The following is a 25,379-nucleotide window of genomic DNA, read 5'->3' on the forward strand; positions in this document are numbered from 1 at the left end:
GACAATCGCCTAAAACACAACAGCATGTCCACCGCCAAATGGTTCAAACGAAGCAAAATATAGGTTTTGGAGTGGCCTAGTCAAAGTCTGGGCTTAAATCCAATTGAGATGCTGTATCATGACCTTACACAGGCCGTTCTTGCTAGAAAACCCTCCAATGTGGCTGAATTAAGACAACTCTGCAAAGAACAGTGGGCCAAAATTGCTCCACAGCTATGTGAAAGACTCATTGCCAGTTATCGCAAATGTTTGATTTCAGTTGTTGCTGCCAAGGGTGGCACAACCAGTTATTAGGTTTAGGGGGCAATTACCTTTTCACATAAAGCCGGGCAGGTTTGGACAGCTTTTTTGTTTTAATAAATTAAATCATCTAAAAAACTGCATTTTGTATTTACTCTGGTTGTCTTTGTGTACCGTATATACTCGAGTATAGGCCGACCCGAATATAAGCCGAGGCCCCCAATTTACCCCCAAAAAAACTGGCAAACTTATTGACTCGTGTATAAGCCGAGGGTGAGACATGCCTGTCCATCCCTGTGTGTGTGTCCGTCCATCCCTGTGTGTCCGTCCATCCCTGTGTGTCCGTCCATCCCTGTGTGTCCGTCCATCCATCCCTGTGTGTGTGTGTGTCCATCCATCCATCCATCCCTGTGTGTGTGTGTCTCCATCCATCCATCCATCCATCCCTGTGTGTGTGTGTCTCCATCCATCCATCCATCCCTGTGTGTGTGTGTCTCCATCCATCCATCCATCCATCCCTGTGTGTGTGTGTATCCATCCATCCCTGTGTGTGTGTGTGTCTCCATCCATCCATCCATCCGTGTGTGTGTGTCTCCATCCGTGTGTGTGTGTGTGTGTGTGTGTGTGTCCAGCCTACCTGTGTCCCGAGCCTTTGTCCCGAGCATCCGTCCCGTGTCGTGCCTTGCCTTCGTCCCGTCCCGTCCCGTCCTGTCCTGTCCCGTGCCGTGCCTTGCCTTGCCTCCGTCCCGTGCCCTCTTCGTCGGCGGCCATTGTAAAATTCAAAAGCCGCGCCTCCTCCTTCGCCTGTGATAGGCGGAACACTGAATTTCCCAGCAGCCTGTGTTCCGCCTATCACGGACGTCGTATCATCCTCGTCCGTAGTACGAGGATGAGAAGATGCCCGTGATAGGCGGAACACAGGCTGCTGGGAAATTCAGTGTTCCGCCTATCACAGGCGAAGGGGGAGCCGGAGGCGCGGCTTTTGAATCAGAATGGCCGCTGTCTGTCTGCTCGACACGCTGATCGAGCGGGCAGACAGCGATGACTCGAGTATAAGCCGAGGGGGGCACTTTCAGCCTCAAAAAAGAGGCTGAAAATCTCGGCTTATACTCGAGTATATACGGTAATAATATTTGTTTGATCTGAGTCATTTAAGTGTGACAAATATGCAAACAATAAAAAATCAGAAAGGGGGCAAATACTTGTTCACAACATTGTGTGTGTATATATATAATCTCATTATAAATACCCTTTGTTTTTATAAGTGATTGCATAACCTCTCTTCTCAGCTGCATTAGTGCTTGGAGGTGAAGACTTAGAGAGAACGTGTCAGCAGAAGCCAGAGAAACAGCAGTACACTGAACTTCCCTGTGAAGAGTTGTACAGGGGAGCATGTCAGCACAAGCCTTGCTCATTTGCAAGCAGGCTGTGGTGCCAGCACAGTCAGAAAACTGAGCACACTGGGATAAATGTGCTGCCATGCCTATTATAATCAGTTTGAAACAAAAAAAGCAATTGAAATGTCAGACTTACCAGGTATTTCATACAAAGGAAGCAAAACAAGAAAACAGGGTATTTTAGTACAAAGTACAATGGGCACACATCAGGAATATGAAATGTTAGGGTAACATATACTTTAAACTGAACGAGGAATTCAGCCACTTTGAAAAATGTTCTGGATTACTAGAGGTTAAGTCCAATGAGGTGCATGCCACCTTGTGGCCTTACCTTCAGTTATTTTTACTGAGTTCCAGGAGCATAGCTCTCATACTTTGTTTTGATACTAGACCTTCTGATCTCAGCTCCAGATGATCCCTCCCCTTCTCCTGCCCAATCATGGAGTACTTTGTGGTATGTGAACTCATTCACAAAACACAAGGACTCCTATGAATGAACAGTGGAGGGAAAGAGCAGGCAGAAGTGCTGTGTGAGAAGACGTTTTTAACTGCATCCAATTTGCATAACATGTGAATCGGTCCGGCTTTCAATGGAGCCAGTTCACACATGTGCAGTGCGGGTGCGGTTTTAAAAAAGGGTCCTGTGCAATTTTGGGTCTGGTTCAGGTGCAATTTCAGGTAAAAATTTGCATCTGAATCAGTGAACAGAACCACACCACACTGTTGCACTGAAACTGTGGCCGCATATGTGTGAACCAAGTCTTAGAGCTCCGAGTGTAGCAATAGCTGTACTTCGAAAGCGCTGTGAATTAAAGAGAGAAGTCCACAAGGTGGCATGCACCCCGTTGGATTCAACTTATATTATGCTAGCACGTATTACGGATTGACTGAATATCTGGAGTTCAGCTTTAACTACTTGAGGACCAGCCGGCGCAGTTATATGCAGTTTCAGGCACATTAAAAGCACTAGGGGGTGCGTGCGCGTGCCCATGGCACGACAATGGAGCCAATGTGCATACCCGGAGGTCATGATGTCAACAGGGCACCCACAATTGCTCCTAAGAGAGACAGAACGGAGGTCTGTCAATGTAAACAGACAGACCTCTGTTCTGTCAGGATTGAGGAGACTAATCTGATGTTCCTACTGCTTAGGAACAACGATCGGTCTTCTCCCCCAGGCAGTCCCATCCCCCCACAGTTAGAAACACTCCCTAGGTAACACATTTAACCCCTCGATTGCCTTCCCTGCCAATGACATTTATACAGTAATCAGTGGCTATTTAGCACTGATCACTGTATAAATGTCAATGGTCCCAAAAAAGTGTCCAGTCTGTCTGCTGCAAAGTCGCAGTCCTGATAAAAATCGCAAATTGCCGCAATTATTAGTAAAAAGAAAAAATGTATAATAAAAATGCCATAAATAAATCCCCTATTTTGTAGACACTAATGTGAGGAATATTTTTTTGGGATATTTAATATAGCAAAAAGTAAAATTATTAGTTTCTTCCAAAATTTCGCTTTTTTTTTTTTTTTTTTGTCTGTAGTGCAAAAAATAAAATCCGCAGAGGTGATCAAATGCCACCAAATAGAAAGCTCTATTTGTGGGGAAAAAAGGACGTAAATTTTGTTTGGGTACAGTGTTGCAAGATTGTGCAATTTTCAGTTAAAGTGACGCAGTGCCATATGACAAAAAATGGCCTGGTCATTAGGCGGCAAATCTTCCAGGGCTTAAAACAGAAAAATTATATAGGTCAGTTTGATATTTATATTAAACATTTAAAAAAAAAGAGAAAAATGTGAATTGATAGAAAAGAGAATCCTGAGTTGGTTCCCACACCAATTACTCCACTCTTGTTGAGAAAAAAATATTCCCTTCTAGAAGATTGAAAATAAAAGGTGATTTTTAATAACGCTCAGTTATAATATGACTTGTGCAGTAATTGTATATGTTATTATTTTTTTTACTTTTTTTTTCCCCCACGAAAGTGGAGTTGCTTCTTAAATAGTAATACATTGATTAGTTCATGCATCAGCCTTTATTAGTGTGAGCCAATACCATGGACGTATTAACACAACAACCTAAAGAAATAATACACTTTATAGTCAACGAAAAGAACTAAAATAGTGTATTATTACCACAACTAATGTACGGTACACTAAATAAAACACGAAATAACGTGCTCACATTAAACCATGCTTCATATAGTGCAAAGGTTGTGATTCCATCAATACATGCCACCATACACCACCCACATGTGCACAAAACCCCTTACCAAACTCAGCCCTGAAGCACAGGGTTGGGCAACATTAAATCTGATAATCCTTTTAGATTTCAATCTTTTTTTTTTTTTTGAAAAAAACACACTCTTTTTTTTAATTTTAATGCACTAAAACACACTATGTTGCCCAAATGTTTGATGAAATAAAAAAGATGATCTTATGCCGAGTACATGGATACCAAACACGGCATGCTTTAAAATTGCGCACAAACGTGCAGTGGTGACAAACTGCGTACATTTTTAAAAGCCTTTACAGGTTACCATTTTAGATTTACAGAGGAGGTCTACGGCTAAAATTACCGCCCTTCATATGACCTTCATGGTGATACCTCACATGAATGGTGCAATTGCTGTTTACATATGACACCACACCACCGCTCGCGTTTGCCTTTGCGCATGGGCACAGGGGGACAGGGGTGCTTTTTGTTTATTTTGCTTTTTTATTATATTTTTAAACTGTTCCTTTCATTTTATTTTTATTTTTTTATTGTTATATCAGGGAATGTAAATATCCACTGACAGCAATAGGTAGTGACAGGTACCCTTTTTTGAAAAAATTGGGGTCTATTAGACCCTAAAACTTTCCTCTGCCCTCAAAGCATCTGACCACACCAAAATCTGTGTGACAAAATGCTTTGCCAATTTCCCAATGACGCTGTTTAAATCCGGCAAAACCTAAGTCATGAAATGCTCATAGCTTCCGTTTTTTTAGACCATAGAGATAACTGGAGCCGTTCTGGTCTCTGATCAGCTCTATGGTTAGCTGGCAGAACCGCCGGCTGCATTCTCAGGGTCCTTGTTGGGACAGGAGAGCACGAGAAAACTATGGAAGATGGTGGTGGGGGGGGGGGGGCATCATTCTGGTATAACCACTCAGTCCAGCAACATACCAGTACGTTGCTGGTCCTTGTTGGGCATACATTGTAATGTTCTTTTTTTCATGCAGTCTGTGGGCTGAACGTAAAAAAGATTGATTGATGGGTATGCCCACAATTAGAATACCGCCCTTCATCTAACCACTTCTAATGATGGGCATGCATGCACTTTTTTATTTTTTTATTTTTATTTTTTTAACTGTGGTGGTGAAATCACCTCCAACAGCGCTGGAGCCATGGCTTTATGTATCGTGGGAGCAAACACTGTTGCTGTACAGATAAACCTGTGCTGCAACAAGAAAACAATAAAACAAAGTAACATTACAGTACAACAGTAAAACTTACCATACCTGCAATGCAAATACAATAATATACCGTATTTTTCGGACTATAAGGCGCACCGGATTATAAGGCGCACTAGCAACGACCAGCTGATAAAATGGATATTTCCATATATAAGGCGCATCGGACTATAAGGCGCACCGGATTATAAGGCGCACTAGCAACGACCGGCTGATAAAATGGATATTTCCATATATATAAGGCGCATCGGACTATAAGGCGCACGGTCGATTTTGTGAGAAAATTTAGGCTTTTACATGCGCCTTATAGTCCGAAGGTTTACGTCAAGAGACCGGGTGGCTTTTTCCACGAATCTCCATCCCTATTGATCTGTGACTCCATGCGCGCCCATCTGACAGATACTGTTAACAAAGAACTCCAGCGATGTCAACAGGTCATATATAAGGCGCACCGGATTATAAGGCGCACGGTCGTTTTTGGGAGAAAATTTAGGCTTTTACGTGCGCCTTATAGTCCGAAAAATACGGTATATAAAAAAAAAAAAAAACATTGGAATCTGTGCCTAAATAAAATATGGTGAAGCATGGGGGCAATCCGCCCCTAATGTTAGGAGCAAATCGCTCCTCCACCCCTGCCCCCCCCCCCCCCCCCATGCTTTGGCATATATGATTTTTTTTATTTATTTTTTTTAAATGTGGTGAAATCACCTCCGACAGCACTGGAGTCACGACTTTATGTATCGTGGAAGTAAAGTAAACGCTGTTGCTCTCAAGATAAATAGACTCGTGCTGCAAATGATGGTTAACAATAAAACAAACATTACAGTATAGCATACCATACTTGCAAAGCAAATACAATAAAAACATAGTAAAAATAAAAGAGAGAGAATGATAGATATAGAACAACAGTGAGCGGACAGTGGAGGACAAACATAAGAGAGAGAACAATAGAGAGAGAGAGAGAGAGAGAGAAGAAAAATACAACCACAACTATTTTTAGATTTTTTTTTTGTGTTTTTGTGTGTTTTTTTTTTTTTTTTCACTTATAAAAACTGTAAAAAAAAAACTCTAAACTGAACGTTGAAAATTGGGGTCTCTCAAAATGTGATGGCCATCACATGTTTCGAGACCCTGTGTTAGTGTGCCTAGGACTGTGTGGTGCTGTACCCTACGCAAATACTCAACTAGTGTATGGTAGCGTTGTAAACAGTCACTGATGCAGAGACCAGGTTGGTCAGAACAGGAGGGACAATAAAAGTGGGTGTTATGCCTTAATCTGCTTTTTCTGCAGACACAATATCTTCTTTGGTGTGTTCTTTGGGTAGGGGTACCAGGGAGGACATAAGGAAAATGCCTCTCATGAAACCGACTCACTGCATTTGCGTTGGAAAGTTGGGCCAAAGCACCGTCTGGAAACAGAAGGGATGTGACGAGCTCTTCCTGGAATTTAAGGAAGGATCCTGTCCGTCCAGAAGCTTTGTATAGCACAAAAGCATTCAGAGCCAATTGAAATAAACAGGCGTTTTTTTTGTACCAGCATCTGGCCTTATGGGCAATTAGGTATTGCACCAACAACTGGTCATTGAGGTACACCCCTCCCATGTTAAGGTTGTATTCATGGACACAGAGGGGTTTCTCCACAACACCAGTCGCCGTAGGAATTTGGACCGTCATATCTGCGTGAAGCGAGGACAGAACGAAAACATTCTGTGAATCCCTCCACTTCACTGCTAACAAATTACACCTCAAGCAGGCTCTCTCCCCTCATCTAAGTCGGGATTCTACAAGCCATTGGGGGAACCCCCGGCGATTAGATCGCACGGTGCCACATGCGCCATTTCCACAAAAAGTGGCACGCTTATGTGATAATTGTCCACGTACAAGTGGTAGCTATCTCCGAATAAGGGTGACACCAAGCCCCACGCTATCTTGCCAGTGCTCCCTATGTAGTCTGAGCAATTCTCCGGCTCTACGTGACTATCTCTTCCCTCGTAAACCATAAAACTATATGTATAGCCTGTTGCTCTGTCACAGAGCTTATACATCTTGACCCTGTATCTGGCACGCTTGCTGGGAAGATACTGTTTGATAGACAAGCAGCCAGAAAACGTAATCAGGGACTCATCAACGCAGATAACTTGATCAGGAGTAAACATGGCTACAAAATGTTGGTTGACGTGGTTACGAGGGGCCGAATTTTGTAGACCTGATCAAATCCAGGGCACCTCCGAGGACGAGTTCATTGTCGCTGAAGTGCATGAACCGCAAGTTCTACTCGTATCGTGTCCTGGTCATGGAGGCAGAGGACATGGGCGTATGGTGACTTGGGTCAGTGGACAAATATGACCGCAACTCACTCTTTTTAGTTATGCCTATGAGGAGGGATAGGTCCAGAAAGGTCTTAAATTCGGAAACCATAATTGGTTTCTAATCTCTGGCAAGGGTCAGCTGGGGATTAGCGGCGATTAACCACTTAACAACCGCCCTATAGCCGAATGACGGCTACAGGGCGGTTTCTTAACTCTGGGAGGCCGTCATATGACGTCCTCCCAGAATTCCGCTCTGCATTACTCTGCAATACTCTGCAATACTCTGCATTACTCTGCAATACCCTGCAATACTCTGCATTACTCTGCAATACCCTGGAACACTCTGCAACACTCTGCAACACCCTGCAACGCTCTGCAATGCTCTGCAACACCCGCCAATACCCTGCAACACTCTGCAACACCCGCTAATACCCTGCAACACTCTGCAATGCTCTGCAACACCCACCAATACCCTGCAACAATCTGCAATGCTCTGCAACACCCGCCAATACCCTGCAACACTCTGCAATGCTCTGCAACACCCGCCAATATCCTGCAATGCTCTGCAACGCAATACTCTGCAACGCCATACTCTGAGATACCCAGCCATACTCAGCCATAGTCGGTGATACCCTGCAATACCCAGCCATAGACACCCCCCCCCCCTCCCGCCGCCCTCCGGTGCTTCTACCGACTCGCCAATACGATCAAATCCAGAATCTTTTTTTTTTTCAGGCTTCCCAGCTTAGAGGTGAGATGCGGGGTCTTATTGACCCCATATCTCACTGTAAAGAGGACCTGTCATGCCATATTCCTATTACAAGGGATGTTTACATTCCTTGTAATAGGAATAAAAGTGATCAAAAAATTTATTTTTGGGGAACAAAATGTCAAACTAGAATAAAGTAAAATGAACAATAAAACATTTTTTTTTTTTAAAGAGCCCCTGTCCCCATGTGCTTGCATGCAGAAGCGAACGCATACGTAAGTCCCGCCCACATATGAAAACGGTGTCAACATAAGCCGCGGGTGTGGGATGCAAAGCACAGGCACTGCCTTCCCCATAGATGAAAAAAGGGGGAGGGTAACCTCCTCGTCCACCAGGGGCACCCAAATGTCTGCAACAATAGATGATATCCACAAGGAGATTGTCTGCCCCCAGTGGTCACAGAAGTTACCACAACCAGCCAACCAATAAATATTTTAGCAATTAACAAATGCATATAGAAATATAGAAATACAAAAATGGAGCAGCATAAAAGAAGGGAATGAAAATAATAATAAGATAGTGAAAAACAGATATAGAAATATATATATATTTTTTTTAAATAATAATAAAATGAAAAGAAATAATTGAAAAATAATAAATATAAACATCCATTGATACAATGATATGATCATATATATAAAAAAATATATAGAAAAATTCACTACAATAACATAGAAAGATCCTAATTGTCAAACTAGCAAATAACTATAGAAAGGATTTGAAAGAGAGGGCTGTGTTCATACCTGGGGAATTTAAAGCTTTCTGGCTAAAAATCCACTTGGCCTCCTATTGGAGGTTCTTTTTATAAAAATGCCCGCCTCTCTCTGGTTTGGGAATGACCTCCAATACAAAGAATGAAATAAAGGATGGATCAAAACTATGATTGAGGCCTACGTGTTTATAAATTAGAGTATATAGGAGACCAGCGTCCAAGTAATACAAATGATCTTGTATACGTCTGGCAAAGGTATGCTTGGTCTCTCCTATATAGAAAGTGCCACAAGCGCAAGTAGCTAGATATACCACAACTCTGGCTTTACAATCAGCCATCTAGGTAGTGAACATCCTGGACCTTCCATGATACATGGGCATTGGGCACATTTGCCGCCTCGATATGTACCATTACCCCCTGTAGGACCCTCCAGAATATCGGGCACTGTCAAATGACTATGAACTAAATTGTCTCTAACAGAGAGGGATCTACAGTAGACTTTCTCTGGTCTGTTGGAGACATATTTTGAAATCACTGGATCTTCCGCCAAGAATTTCCAATTTTGGGTGACCAAATTGCGGAAGGAATCCTGATGTGCACTAAAAGTGGTGATTAATCTGGTAGTAGAATTTGTCTGGAGTTCCAGTCTTAAAGATTAAGGATTCACGTGAATGAGATTTGGCCCTTTGATATGCCTTTTTAAGTACTTGTTGTTGCCCCTTAATCTGAGCCATTAAAAGAGGGCTTTAGCCTCTAATTCAAAATCCTCCTCCCTTTCACAGTTCCGACATATCCTAAGATACTGGCTAAAGGGCATACTGTGTACCAGGGAGTGGGGATGGGCGCTGGAATAGTGTAGAATAATGTTCTCAGCGGTTACTTTCCAATAAAGGCTACTATGTATGGAGCCAGTAGAGTTCAAGAATAAAAGTAAGTCCAAAAATGGAATATTCTGCGTATCCGACTGCATAATAAATTTCAGGTTAAATTGATTAACCAAAATAAATGTCATGAAGTCAGAGAGCTCATCCATAGTACATCATCGATATACCTCTGCCAGAGTATGATGTTGAGGAGGTATATTGACGCACCCTCATCTGAAAACAGGGTTCTTTCCCACCCCCCGCCCCCCTGGTACAGGTTGGCATACGATGGGGTATACAAAGTCCCCATCGCAACCCCCTGCACCTGGAACTGGAAACCATGATCTACAGTATTTGTGATTATATACAGTAATTATAGTAAAGATAATTTAGATTTTAAGTATATTAAAAGAAATATATCAGTTTGTCCATAATGTAGTTGTGCCTGTGCTTATCAGGTTGAAGTCGTTTTAAAGCCCATTTGCACACTTTCACTCCCCACTTGTTGGATAAGGTCACATAATCTACTATTCATCACACTGGTTTTTTGAAAAGCATAAAAAGTTCTATCTGCAAAGGAAATATTTAGAACTTTTCTGTTCTAATGCTTTGCTCTCTCAAAAAAGCCAATTTAGCTGAAGTAGCTAAAGCAACCTGTTGTGCGCTGTATTTCGTTTCACCCAACCTTTCACTACTGTACAGTGTAGTGACATAGGGGGCGGCAGATGGAACTATAGCATGCAGAGAGGGATCAAACATCTTTCATAAAAAAATCTGGATCTGAGTCTTAGACAGCAGTACACGCAAGTATTCTTTCCTTTACTGAGGCATCTGTTACCCAAAATCCTCATTTGCATTTACTCTTACTCCTGCTGCCAGTTTGCATTATAAATAACATAGATCCAAGGCAAATGGCTGGCGAATGTAGGTAAAATAGGCAGGAAAATTTTCCAGAAGGTTAAGAATATGCCTGTACTATTTCAAAATATGTATATGCAGTTATATCCCTGTCTTTTTTTCTCTTTTTACATAGATTGGGTTCTACAATGCAGTAGCTGTTCCTTGCTATACAACATTATCCCAGATATTTCCTTCTACACAACCTCTTCTTACTGCTTGCAGGTAACCATCATAGGCTTATATATGAATATTATTTGGTTGTGCATAAAAAAAATTATTTTGCTTGCAGATACTACACAATATGTGTATCTTTCTAATCATAAAATATTTTATAGTTAGAGTTTAGATACTAGAGTTTTTGAAGATGTGAACCATTTTTTCCCAATAGTTTTTATTGTTTTTACAAAGGTTCACATACAAAACTGTTTATACATTTTTTATATTGTAGACAAGTGTTTCACAGTGGTGTTCTGGACAGGATTGTATACCCATGTCTAGGTTTGTTTCTATACCCGTTGCCATTCTTTAAGTTCCATGTAAAAATATGATCTTTGTATCAAGGGCACCTATGTCTTATTTCAACATTTGCCAAAATGTTAGTATGTGTAAACGAATACAATTGAGAAGAACAAGAAAGCAAGAAGTAACGAAAAGAAGGGAAGAAAAGAAAATGTGAAGAGGTAAACCCTGCCCCTCTTTCCTGTAGGTCCAGCATACATCACTGTTTGTTATTCTCCCAAGATATAATGTATCTATGGGTCCTCTAATTTTCTAATACATTTGTTTTATCATTCAGAGTGCCTGATAATTTTTTATTTACCATTTTACATGATAATGTTGTATTTAGCAGTGCGACCCGGATAGACCTAGATCTCTAAGAATTCGGCAATTACCATCCTAGCATTTAGGAATATAAATTGCATCAGTTTTTTTATATGTTTTGGTACAGTCTGCATTGGCCTAATAAGACTTGGCAGGGATTTTTTGAGGTTGGCCTGAGGTAAAGAATATATAAACTTATACACGAATCCGAAACTTATTTTTTTGTTCTTTTTTTTTTTAACATGTTCACTATTTGTGATATTTGTGATATTCCGTACCCACCTGTCAACATCCTCTGAAACCCTTAGGGGAGGCACCATGTACCATCTTAAAAGCATTTTATAATTGGCTTTGATAATGGAGATGTTTACATTTGACCTAGAGGCTGTGAGGGCCAATTAATTCCACTCATTAAGGTTTAAGTCCTCATCTAAATCCCGCTCCCACTTTTGAGTTGAGCAGAAATATATTGCAGAAATGTGACCGGGAATCTTGTTGATATTTTTGCAAAGATGCTTCATTGACATTAGTTACCAGATCTGAATGATGTTCTAGGGCAATGGTAGGGAACCTTGGCACTCCAGATGTTTTCCAACTACATTTCCCATGATGCTAAACTACACTGCAGAGTGCATGAGCATCATGGGAAATGTAGTTCCAAAACATCTGGGGTGCCTAGGTTTGCATAACTGTTCTAGGGCCTGTAAGGTATGTGTTATTTGTGTATATCAGACATTTTGTACAAGTTGTACTTAGTATGCTCAACAGATATGGCACAGCTTAAAGCCTCCTGCATATCATCCTTCCATCTCTCTCTGCTCCAGGTGCTGGTCCCTCAAGAAATAGGTCCTGCTCGATCAATCCACAGCAGTGCAAAGCCCTGGGCCACACTCTGTGCATTAACCACATCTCAAAGTGAAAGTAAAAGCTCCAGCTACGGTCTTCGCCCATTGACCATGCTCTGATGACATGTTTCAGCCTGTATTGGGCTTAATCATAGAGGTCTACAATTAAACCTAGTAAGGCTGAAAATCATCGGACATTCGTTCCCTCCTCATAATAACTCCTAAGGCTTAATTTAGACACGCACAAAAACACGTTCTGCAAGCAGACTCCCTTTGTTTTTGTGCCAGCTTCATTTCAAGGCTGTGTGCGGACAGCATATAGAGGTGTAGGTAAGTGCAGTAGCTGCACAGACAGGTGCATGGATCCAAATGCACACTTTCTGCATTTGAATCTGTGCACCTGCTCCTACCTACATATGAATCTTTGAACTGTGGCTACACGTGGTTGTGTCTGTGCAGCCTCTGAGTCTACAACCACCTCTATAGATTGCCCACATGCAGCCTGGGGCAGGTGCAAAAACAAATGGAGCCTGCACTAGGTCATTTAAATCTTTAGCGATCGTATAACTATGAAAACATCTCTATCCATGGAGGCCTAATAAAATTGGTCATGGTAGTTTGTGCCCACATCAACCCAATTTAATGTTATCTCAATGTTAGACTGACCATTTACGCAAACCATTTTTCTTTCCCTACGCGCATCTCAAGGTAGCATCAAAAAAGAAGCAAAGCTCTTCTAAAGTAAAATGCATACATTTACTTTGGACTTTACTATTCCACTACTTTGTATAAAAGACATACTTTGTTGATTATATTTTAGAACAAATTGATGAAAGTATGCAAATTACATAAAAGTTGTGTTGGGAAAATTATAGAAAAATTCTATATTTTTTCTAGTTTAACTACTGTTTATTCTCAATAAATATAAGGACATAAAAACATATGTATCTAAACTTGCTACCAAATTAAAGCCCTGAAAAAAGCAATATATAATATTTTAGGATAGACTTCAAAATCTATTTACTGTAATGAAACTTTGTCACAATGGGGACTTGCCATATTTGAGCCACATTACCGTAAATGTAATACACTACCAAAAAAGAATTGCAGTTTTTAGCCATTTACAACCAGAATGTTCACCCTTCTGGGCCCTGCCATGCTCTTACTAAAAGTAATTAAAGCATACTTATATATCAGTCAGCCTTAACTTTATAACCAATGACCTAATATAGAGTAAGTGCTCCTTTTGTCACCAAAAGATTCTTGACCCATCCAGTCATTGATGCCACTAGACCTCTGAAGGTATGCTGTCATATCTGGCACCATTCTGTCAGTAACAGATCCTTTAAGTCAGGTAAGTTGCGAGTTGGAGCCTCCATGGGTAGGACTTGTTTTTACAGTACACCCCACAGATGCTTGATTGGGTTGCGATCTAGAGAATTTGGAGGGCAAGTCAACACCTCAAACTGGTTTTGTTCCTCAAATAATTTTTATAATGTGGGAGGGTGCATTACTCTGCTGAAAGAGCCAATGCCATGAAGGTTTAACGTTTCCATGACCGGATGTACTTGGTTACCAACAATGTTTGGATAGGTGGCATGTGTCAAAGTAATATCCACATTGATGGCAGGACCCAAGCTTTCCAAGCATAACATTTCCGAAAGCATCTGCCTTTGCTTTCTTGCTGTTATCCCATATTGCATCTTGGTGCCATCTCTTGCGCACACATACCCAAAAATCAACCTGATGTAAAAGAAAATGTGATTTCTTGGACCAGGCCAGGTTCTGATGCTCTTGTGCCAATTGTAAGCACTTTTGCTGTGGAGATAGGTCAGCATGGGTACTCTAACTGGTCTGCAGTAACGCAGCCCCATACAAAATAACCTACTGTGCTTCCCATTTCTTTTTCATACATCATGGGACACAGAGTCAGGCTAATAATCATTACCTGCTGGGTTTTACTCCATCATTAGGTAAATGGACACTGGTAGACCAAAGGTCTTCAGACAGGAAGTGATCCCCTATATAACCCCTCCCATACAGGAAGTACTTTAGTTTTTTTAGTTTTTGTTTGCAAGGTGGATGGCACAGTTTGTTTGAGCTCTCTGAGCTCCAGGTCTCTAGTGCCACAAACGGTTCCAAAAATGAATCAAGGGATTGACCCCTCTGATCCATTTGACACAGGCTTTTATGCTTGGATAAATGGTACCCAAACCTCGCAAAGAAGACTCAAGATCCTGCAAGGTTTTGCTTGTAAAATGGTCTCCGGTCACTAGACCTTGTGGAGTGGAAATCCTGGACACTACAGCGCTAAGGCATTTCCTGCAGGGTGCTGTACAGGTTCAAGGGAGTGAACCCTAAACATGAAATGGTACCCAGTCCTTGTAGGTCCAAGTGACAGGATCCCACCGTAAAGGGTGAAGATTGGGCTCTTAGCTTATAAGTGGCCCTGCACCATGGACGGGTAAGTGAAACCCCTGTATTTTATTATTGCGGGGTGTCCCAGTGGTTGTAACAATCAGTCAAGCTAGCTAAAGGCTGGACACCTGTGTGCGGTGACCATATGTGAGTGTTCTGTGCCAGCTGTGGGTTTTTGCAAAGTGTACCTTTTTTGCTTTTGTCTGGCTGTTTGTTTCCCCTATGATGGTGTGCCATTTTGCCTTGGTTCGCCATGGAGCATGTGCGTTCACAGGGACGTCACTGGGCTCAGAAGTTTGTTTGTTTGGCGGCCATGGCGCACGCATTTTCGCTGCACACGCACCATTGCCTTTATCTGGGCGCACGAAGATTTGCGTTGTATGCTAATACAATCACGTCCGCTCGCTGGGACCGCGCACATGCGTGTGCACACACGCATAGAATGTTCCAGCGCACACCCAGCTTATTTAGGCTGTGCAGGCCAAGCATGTGGTGCTTCCAGCAGGCAGTTATGGGACTCGGAGAAGGCTCTAAACAAACACTTGCAGTGGTTAATTTTTCCTTACCCGGGTCACGTAAGTCACCAAGTGTTGCTTGGCAGGCTAAAGATGCTCAGCAGTACTGTTGCATAAGGGCTTGGTGAGCCCTATGAAAGGGTCTTCCTTCTGAGGTGTTTTAACTACACCCAAGTACTCTGTTTGCGGTATTGAATGTCTTCTAAAAAGATGAGTGGGACTAGGGAAGGGCACACCTACATCAGTAGTTCCTGATGAACCTAGTTGTATTCCTAGTGTTTTATCCCCTGAAAGACCAGAGGTTTCTGGGCAATCTAAGCCGATGCACCTATCTGGTATTGTGCCTACAGTCAACGCTGCTGCTTCACACTTGATCACTAAGGTTGAACTGTCCTAGCCGTGTTAGAGTACAGGATTATCGACATGATTGTCGCCATCCCACAGGGTGGCAGGAAGCATGACAGATTCCCCTCCCCAGAGTCTCCTAGTCTGGAGCAGGAATGGGTTGAGGACAGGGAAAATCTTAAAGCTCAGGATTTGGTGTTGTGCCCGGCAGATGAGTTTGCTTCTGAGCAATCTGGACAAGAAGATATCCAGTCGATGTTTGCTTCTCAGTCTCGGAGGCTTTTGATCCTGACTCTGACCGAAATGGTTTGTTCTGCCTTTAAGTTGCCTCTTGCCGAGGTGACTGAGACCCCCCCCCCCCCCCGGTCCTCTTTTGGATCTCTGAGGCCTTTTCAGTTCCCACAGACTTTCCCACTACACCCCCTGTTTGAACAGGTGGTGTATGCTAATTGGGAACATCCTGACAGGACTTTTTGCCCCCTAAAAGGTTTTCCCTTTTATATCCCATGGATGAAAAGTTTGTTAAAAAATGGAGCATGCTAGCCATAGATGCAGCAGTCTCTTCCTTAAACAAGAACTTAACTTTTCCAATAATGCACAGGGCTTGAAAGACCCTATTGACAAGAAATTGGAGTCATTATTAAAGTGGAAGTAAACTCTCCTATTATTTTCAGCCATGGAAGCTGCCATCTGGCCTCTCTTTAATCTTCAACTGCCATGATGCTGCACATGTGATCAGCTATGACACCAGCCATTGGATGGTGTGACAGTTTGGTTGAGAGCACAACCAATGTGACAGAATTTCCAGCATGCCTGGAATGTAACTGTTTTTTGGAACTATTAAATCGTTCGGTTTACTTCCGCTTTTTAAGGCTTGGAGTCGTTATTAAAGGCTTCCTTTTCTTTGGTCAATTCAGCTATTCAGCCAGCTGTTGCAGCAATTGGTATTTGCCAGTCAGGTCAAACGGCCTGATAGGCCTAACCAGAAGGATGATCTGCCTGAAAGTAAGACGGACATTCCTTGAGCGCTGTGTTTTGCTGTTGATGCTTTAAAGGATTCAATACAGAAGGTTTCTCATCTGGCTTGTCTGTACATATGCACAGACTTTTATGGCTTAAGAGCTGGTCAGCCGAACTTCCTTGTAAAATATTTATTGGCGGGCTTCCCATTTCATGGGGAACATTTATTCAGTGATCACCTGGACAAATATATCCAAAAGATTTCCAGAGTGAAGAGTTCTCTACTTCCTGTGAAGAAAAGTACCAGATGTCCTTCGTTTAAAAACCCAGGGACTGCTTCCTCAAATGTCTCAGTGTCGGGGCGGTTCCACCCCCAACAGGGCGCTAGGGCCAGGTGCAAGCTGCAGGGCCAGAAAAGGCCCTGGGTCCAAAATTCTTCTAAACCCAGCACCACGCCCTCCTTTTGAGGTGATGCCCACACTCCATTGGGTGGGAGGGAAGGCTGCTGCATTTTGCGGACATTTGGAAAACAACAACAATTCAGGACGAGTGGTCACCTCAATTATATCTTGCGGTTACAAGCTGGAGTTACGGGGGGGGTTCCCCCTCAGAGGTTTTTAAAGATCCAGCGTTCCCTTGGATCCTCCAAAAAGAAACATATTGCTTCAAGCACTACATTATCTAGTTCATCAAGGAGTGATTGTAGAGGTTCCTGTATTCGAAAAGGCGCACAGGGTTTTACTCAAATCTGTTTACGGTTCAGAAACCAAACAAGGACACAAGGCCCAGTTTGGACCTAAGGTCCCTGAACAAGTATCTATTGATACAGTCCTTTTGGATGGTGTCTGTCCGCTCAGTAGTAACCTCACTCCAGAGGGAAGACTTTTTAGCCACCATCCATATAAAGGACGTGTACTTACACGTACCTATCCTTCAGCCTCATCAGAGGTTCCGACATTTTACAGTAGAGAAACCTCATTTTCAGTTTGTGGCTCTACTCTTTGGGCTTGCTACAGCTCCCTGGGTGTTCACAAAGGTCCTAACACCAGTACTGGGTCTATAAGGACCCAAGGAATCCTGGTGCTTGGGTATCTGGATGACCTCCTGCTCAGAGATCACTCAGTACAGGCTCTAGAAAAGAGCATAATATGCACAGTGCAGTATTTGAAAAGCTTAGGCTGGATCATAAATACCGAAAAGTCAGCCTTGAAACCAGCTCAAAGTTTAACCACTTGAGACCCGCGCTATAGCCGAATGACGTCTACAGCGCGGATCTCCTTTGCCGGGACTACGTCTATTGACGTCGTCCCGTGCACGAGCGGCCTGCGTGCCCCCTAAGGGGCGCGCGCTCTGTGATCGGCGAGTCTATGAGACTCGCCTGATCACTGATCCGAGCAAGGGGTCAATCCCGACCCCTTATCACGTGATCAGCTGTCAGCCAATGACAGCTGATCATGTGATACAACGGAGCCGGCAATCGGCTATTATTATAAAAAAAAGCCGATCACCAGCGGCCATGATCGGGACATCAGTCCCGATCACGGCCAGCCCTGCCAGTGCCCACCTGCCCCCTGCCAGTGCCACATCATTAAAAAATAAGTGCCCCCCGTCAGTGCCACCCAGCAGTGCCCATAGTGCCACCCAGCAGTGCCCACAGTGCCACCCAGCAGTGCCCACAATCTGCCTCAACAAAGGTGCTGCACCCCAGTGCCACATATCTGTGCCCATCAGTGTCATCTACCAGTGCCCATCAGTGCCCAGCAGTGCCGCCCATCAGTGCCCAGCAGTGCCACCTATCAGTGCCACCTATCAGTGCCCATCAGTCCCATCTATCAGTGGTACCTATCAGTGCCCCTTAGTGCCACCCATCCGTGCCGCCCATCTGTGCCACCCATCCGTGCCATCTTATCTGTGCCCATCAGTGCCGCCTTATCTGTGCCCATCGGTGCCGCCTTATCTGTGCCTATTAGTGCCGCCTTAACTATGCCTATCAGTGCCCACCAGTGCAGCCTATCAGTGCCGCCTCATCAGCGCACTTCAATGAAGGAGAAAAATGACCTGTTTGCTAAATTTTATAACAAACTATTAAACATGATTTTTTTTTTTTTTGCATCTTTTTTTGTTTGTTTAGCAAAAAATAAAACTCCCAGCTGTAATTAAATACCACCAAAAGAAAGCTCTATTTGTGGGGAAAAAATGATAAAAATTTCATTTGGGTACAGTGTTGTATGCCCGCGCAATTGTCATTCAAAGTGCATCAGCGCTGAAAGCTGAAAATTGGTCTGGGCAGGAGGGGGGTTTAAGTGCCCAGTAAGCAAGTGGTTAAGGTATTTAGGTCTGATCTTAAACATGGTTTAAGCAAGAGTATTCTTGCCACCCGCAAGGATCTGTGCCCTGTAGGATCAGGTGTGCCAGATAAGGGGCACCAGACAACCCTCTATTCGGCTCTGTATGAGTCTTCTAGGGAGGATGGTATCCTCCTTTGAGGCAGTGCTCTATGCCCAGTTCCACCATTCCAGGCCTTTACAACAATACATCTTGTTTGCTTGGAACAGAGTTGAGAAAAGCCCTGGATTATACAATGTTATTAGGTCCTCAGGCATGCTTATGCCTAAACTGGTGGTTGCAGGATCAGAACCTGCGAAAGGGAAAATCCTTTCTCCTGGTAACTTGGAGAGTACTGACTAGAGATGCCAGTCTCTCAGGCTGGGGAGGGACCCTAGAAGGGCTCACAGCTCAAGGGAAATGGCCAGGGACAGAGCAGACCCTGCCCATCAACGTCCTAGAATTATGGGCAGTACATCCAGCCCTACGGTCCTGAATAGTGGAGCTTCTGGACTGCCCTATCAGGGTCTAGTCTAACAATGACACGGCAGTGGCCTATATAAACCACTAAGGCGGTACCAGGAGTCCGTCAGCTCTGAAGGAGGTGAACTACATATTAGCCTGGGCAGAGGGACATGTGCCAATGATATCAGCAGTCCATATCCCGGGAGTAGAGAACTGGAAGGCAGATTATCTCAGCCGCCAGCAGATCTGCCCAGGGGAATGGTCCCTACGCCCAGAGGTGTTCCAGGAAATTTGAGAATGTTGGGGATGGCCAGAGGTCGACCTACTGGCATCCAGGTTCAATAAACTACAGCAGTTTGTGTCTCGAACAAGGGATCCTCTGGCATTTGGAGCAGATGCTCTGATAGTTCCATGGAGCCAGTACTCCCTGGTTTATGCTTTCCTTCCAATCCCTCTCCTTCCACATTTGTTGTGCAGGATCCAAAGAGAGGGGGTTCCAGTTATTCTGGTGGCACCAGCCTGGCCCCGAAGGCCCTGATTCCCAGAGATTGTGAGACTGACGTTAGACGGACCATGGATGCTTCCATGTCACCCCGATCCACTGTTTCTTCTTCTTTTTTTTTATTTTTTATATATTCTTTATCTTAACATTTTTGTCCTTATACAGGTATTCTCTGTTAGGCATATCAACTTTTCCAAACATTAACAACGCATGTATATAACATTTCCTAAAATCAAGCCATTGTCGCCATATCTTTTGATGTCTCTCTTGTATCTTCTGTCCTATGTATAGACTCTTCTATAGTTCTCCACTCCCCCTCATTATCCACTCTTTCATCGTCGGAGCCTCCTGATTTTTCCAGAGGCATGGAATCAAGGCTTTAGTTGTATTCAATAAGTATGGGACTTAAGTCAATCTATATTGGGACACCCCCTTCTGTGTGTCATGGAACAAGCATACCAGTGGTTGTTTTTTAATCAGTTCACCTGTTATATCAAAAATTGCTTCTATTATTCCATCCCAGTACGTACGTATTTTAACACATTCCCACCAGAGATGCGAAAAGGACCCCGGTGCAGGGCATCCCCTCCAAGAAGTTGGGAGGTTGTCCCACCCATATCCATGCATTCTCTGGGGGGGGTCACGTACCACCTGGCAAGCAACTTATAGGACATTTCTGTTATTTGTGTATGCTTTGCTACTGAGTGGGCCAACCTAATTATCTTGTTCCTATGTTCGTTGTTTCTTAAGGGGCCTATCTTCCTTTCCCACTCTTTTAAGTAAGAAGGATATTCGTGGTCCACCTCCCGCACCAATATTTTATATATTTTTGATATCCTTCTTACTAAGCTTAGAGGGGACTTCAGTAGCTTCTCTAGGGGTCTACTCGCAGTGGTTGTGGTAAAGCTTGGGCAAAGTGTTGTATTTGAGTGCATCTCCATTTGTCTAGTGATTTATGTCCCCATTCCCGAGTGATTTCCTCATATGTGAGTAATCTATTACCTTCCATCGGATCCTGCAATAATATCTCCTTTTTAGTCCACTTTGTAAAATATAAGTGTTCCTCCTTCCCATGTAAAAAAAAAAAGTGTGTCTAAAAGTGACATTAATGGTTAAATATGATCCCAGTTATGTCTCCTACCTACTCTATCCCAATTTTTTTGTGTGTTTTTTTTTTTGTCAAAATATTTGTGCTAGATCCAAAGTCTCAGTGTTGTGATGGTATCCATATCATTTTGCCTATATCTGTTCTACTTAATGTATTTTCTAAATCAGCCCAACTCTTCTCCCTCTTATTATGTAGCCAAACCGCTATTCTAGAGATCACAATTGCTTCATAATATTTTTTAAACTCCAGTGTTGCTAGGCCCGCCCCCTCTATCTTTTTCTCTTACTATTGTGTTGTACGCAATGCGAGGGCATTTGCGTGCCCAAATAAATTTTAGTACCATAGATTTTACTTTCCCAAAGAAAGACTGAGGGAGGGGGATTGGGAGCATCTGAAAAGTGTAAGTCAGCATGGGAAGTATAAACATCTTAATTGCGCTTATCTTTCCAGTCCATGAAAGCATTTTATGATGCATCCTGTTCAGTCGTTCTTTAATTTTGTTAAGTAGGGGAATATAATTAACTTTGAATAAATCACCTAAGTGTGATGTCAGTTTTATACCTAAATACCCAAATTCTTTTTTACACCACGTAAGCAAAAGTTTGGCTTGGAATATTCTCTGTTCTGGTAGGGTTAGATTTAAAATCTCTGACTTAGTCATATTCATTTTTAAATTCATTAACTTCCCATACTGGTTTAATTCCTTCAAGACTATTGGGATTGTTATTCTGGGCTTCGAGACATAACAGAGCAGGTCGTTCGCAAATGCGGCTACTTTGTACTCCTCATCTCCCACTTGAATTCCTTGGATGTCTTGATTTTTATGTATTGCAGCCAAGAGAGGTTTGAGCATAATTATAAATAAGAGCGGGGAAAGTGGGCAACCCTGTCTTGTCCCGTTGGATAATTCAAGGGGGCAAGACAGGTTGCAACTTACTCTAACTCTAGCAGACGGGTGGTAATAAAGGGACTCAATCTGTCTCCTTATCCTCTCGCCCAGCCCTAGATGTCTTAATGTCTCAAACATAAACCCCCGATCCACTCTATCAAAAGCCTTTTCTGCATCGATTGACATAAGGACCGTTGGGGTATCCTTCCTAATAACTTTCTACACCAAGAGTATTGATTTTAGTGAGTTGTCTCTCCCCTCCCTCCCTTGGACAAATCCCACTTGGTCATTATGAATCCATTTTGATAGATATATTTTCAATCTCTCTGCTATGATTTTTGAAAAGAGCTTTATATCCGAGTTTAAAAGTGAGATTGGCCTATAACTCTCTAAGGCTGCTGGATCTTTACCACCTTTTAGAATCAGGGCTATATGTGCTAGTAGTGACTCCTCACAAAAATTCTCACCCTCTCCCACTGCATTAAAATAATCACACAATTTGGGAGCTAAATACTTAGAAACATTTTTATAATAAAAAATGGAGTATCCATCAGGACCCGGGCTCCCTCCTAGGGCAGTATTCTTAATTACCCTCTCCACTTCCTCCTGCAATATGGGGGCTTCCAATACTTCCATCTCTTCTTTCTCCCCCCTCGGTAAGTCCAGGTCTCATAGGTACTTCCTTATTACTTCCTTCTGTTTTCCCGTCTTCTCCTTTCTGCCTTATACTATAGAGGGCCCTGTAGAATTTTCTAGCGATATCCGAGGAGGGAGAATACCATCTCGCCCCTTTCATCTCTCTAATCATTGGTATAAAGATCCTGTTCTTTTTTCCTTCACCCTTCTCGCCATCCATTTACCTGATCTATTAGCCCACTGGTACCTTTCCTTATCTATGGTGTGGAATGTCGATTTTCTCTCCTTGTTCTAAGAGTTCTTCTATCTCTCTCCTTTTAGTGATTAGTTCTTGTTTTTCAGGTATACCTTTGGGTCTAGTTCTTTGCTCTAACTCATGGATCTCACTGTATAACTGGGTTTTCTTTCTCCTTGCTCCAATCTCAATCAATACCCCCCTTATTACTGCTTTATGTGTTTCCCAGAGGGTGGTGCGTGAAATTTATGGCTTATCATTAAGTTAAAAAAAAGTCGTTCTTGCTCAATCCTACTAATTGATTCTTGCTCCTGGATCAATGAATCATTTAACTTCCAGATTTTCCCCAAGGAACGGTTCCTCTGTATTTCAAGTTGTATTTTCACCGGGGCATGGTCTGACAAAGTGGTTGTTTTCATTTCTGCCTTTTTAAGAAATAGGACTAGTTGGTGTTCTATTAGTATATAGTAGACTTGTGCACAATGGAAAATTTCGTTTAGTTTCGGTTCGTTGTCATTCGTAAAATACATAATTTCGTTCTGTTATATTCGTTATGTTACGTTAATAAGTTTTCGGATAATTCGTTATTATTCGTAGAGTGTCGAATTCATTCGTTCGTATTCGTTGAAATTCGCTATTTATGTATGTATGGACATTCGTGATAATGATTCGTAGTTTGGAAAGTCGTTTGTTTATTGAATCTTTTAACACACACAATGACAACGTCTCTTCTCCTCGGCTCAAATAAAATACAACACCCTTCTCACTCAGTTCTCAGGAATGCACTTTGCCAGTAATCCAACCCCCGGCACAAAATTAATTAGCTGATTGGACTATAAGATTTACTTTGAACTGACCTTTTGTTTCATTAGATCTTTAAAGAATTACTAAATTCATTCGAATTCATTCGTTATATTTCTTTCGTATTCGTTGTTATTCTTTATTTTTTTATTCGGACATTCGGATGCATCGATTCGTAGTTTGGAAAGTCGTTTTTGTTTATTGAATCTTTTAACACACACAATGACAACGTCTCTTCTCCTCGGCTCAAATACAATACAACACCCTTCTAACTCAGTTCTCAGGAATGCACTTTGCCAGTAATCCAACCTCTGACACAAAATGAATTAGCTGATTGAACTATAAGATTTACTTTGAGCTGACCTTTTGTTTCATTAGATCTTTAAAGAATTACCAAATTCATTTGAATTCATTTGAATTCATTCGAATTCATTCGTTATATTTCTTTCGTATTTGTTGTTGTTCGTTATTTTTTTATTCGGACATTCGGATGCATCGATTCGTAGTTTGGAAAGTCGTTTTTGTTTATTGAATCTTTTAACACACACAATGACAACGTCTCTTCTCCTCGGCTCAAATACAATACAACACCCTTCTAACTCAGTTCTCAGGAATGCACTTTGCCAGTAATCCAACCTCTGACACAAAATGAATTAGCTGATTGGACTATAAGATTTACTTTGAGCTGACCTTTTGTTTCATTAGATCTTTAAAGAATTACCAAATTCATTTGAATTCATTTGAATTCATTCGAATTCATTCGTTATATTTCTTTCGTATTCGTTGTTGTTCGTTATTTTTTTATTCGGACATTCGGATGCATCCGAATGTCCAAAAGATGCAAAATTCGGCCGAATTTAGATTCGTTACGAAACGAATTGCACAAGCCTAGTATATAGTCAATCCCAGAAAAGGATCTATGGACGGGGGAGAAATAAGTATAATCACGTTCCTTTAAGTGATTGATCCTCCAGGCATCTAGCCGCTGCCAGTTTGGCAGTGCTGTTCTGCAAACAGAGCAAATATAATAACTGGGGAATGCCTGCTTACCCCTATAGTAATAGTCACTCTCACCTCCTCTACATTGTCCAGTGGGGTCTCACAGCTGGCTCTCTCCTCTCAGCAAAACAGCGCCGCTGTAATGATTAGAACTGTGATCTGCAGCAGAGACGCTGTGCCAGTAGCAGCAAATGACGATGTTGATAGCATTTGCTGTAGTAACAGTGGCAATAACAGCAGCAGTAGCAATAACGGTGGCAATACTATAGAGGCACCAGCGTCTTGCGTCCCATGAGGTTCCAAAATAGGCAAACAAGCGTCTCCACCGTCTACCCAGCTGATTTTCCTTCGGATGTTTCCGGAGCTTCCGGCCTTCTGCTATTCTGCCCCCAGAGATCGGCTGCGGGAGACTAGTGGGGACACCCGGGCTCACAGGGCCTATTGCTTCCGAATATCGGGAGAGCGAGGGAAGTCTATGGGGAAGGGACCGGCATGCTGCTTGAGCTACATGCTCGATACGCGTGGCGGGTGAACATGCTTCACTTTGGCCGGCCCAGCGTCTCATCTCATTTCCTTGTGCTGGCCGTAGGTGGAGCGGAGAGTTCCAAGGCAGATCGGGCGCCTAGGATGTGCCTACGTAGCGGGGCTCTGCCCCCCGCACATAACCCCCGATCTACTGTCTCAAGGTCCTATATTCCACACCCCAATTTATAGTCTCTAAATTTGATGGCATGGCTATTGAAGCCAGGGTGTTAAAGGACCATGTCGTCTCGGGACCAGTGATGTCTACTCTAGTGAATGCTAGAAAAGCTCACGCCCAACATTTATTGTCAGAAAATCCGATTGTGTGTATGGGGCATAAGGCACA

At 42.7% G+C, this 25,379-nt stretch overlaps 1 protein-coding gene across 2 annotated transcripts in view; it reads left to right on the forward strand.

Annotated features, from left to right (window-relative positions):
* Positions 1 to 25,379, forward strand: part of PDE10A (phosphodiesterase 10A) — a 453,343-nt gene that overhangs the window by 401,658 nt on the left and 26,306 nt on the right. For both annotated transcript variants that reach the window (XM_077486632.1, XM_077486633.1), the window contains exon 21: positions 10,780 to 10,868. In XM_077486632.1, coding sequence (XP_077342758.1) covers positions 10,780 to 10,868 — 89 coding nt within the window. The remainder of the gene's footprint in view (positions 1 to 10,779; positions 10,869 to 25,379) is intronic.

The sequence above is a fragment of the Lithobates pipiens genome, unplaced genomic scaffold (genome assembly GCF_037356315.1).
Source record: "Lithobates pipiens isolate NorthernLeopardFrog02 unplaced genomic scaffold, aLitPip1_a1.2 Scaffold_18, whole genome shotgun sequence".
NCBI classification, from domain to species: domain Eukaryota; kingdom Metazoa; phylum Chordata; class Amphibia; order Anura; family Ranidae; genus Lithobates; species Lithobates pipiens.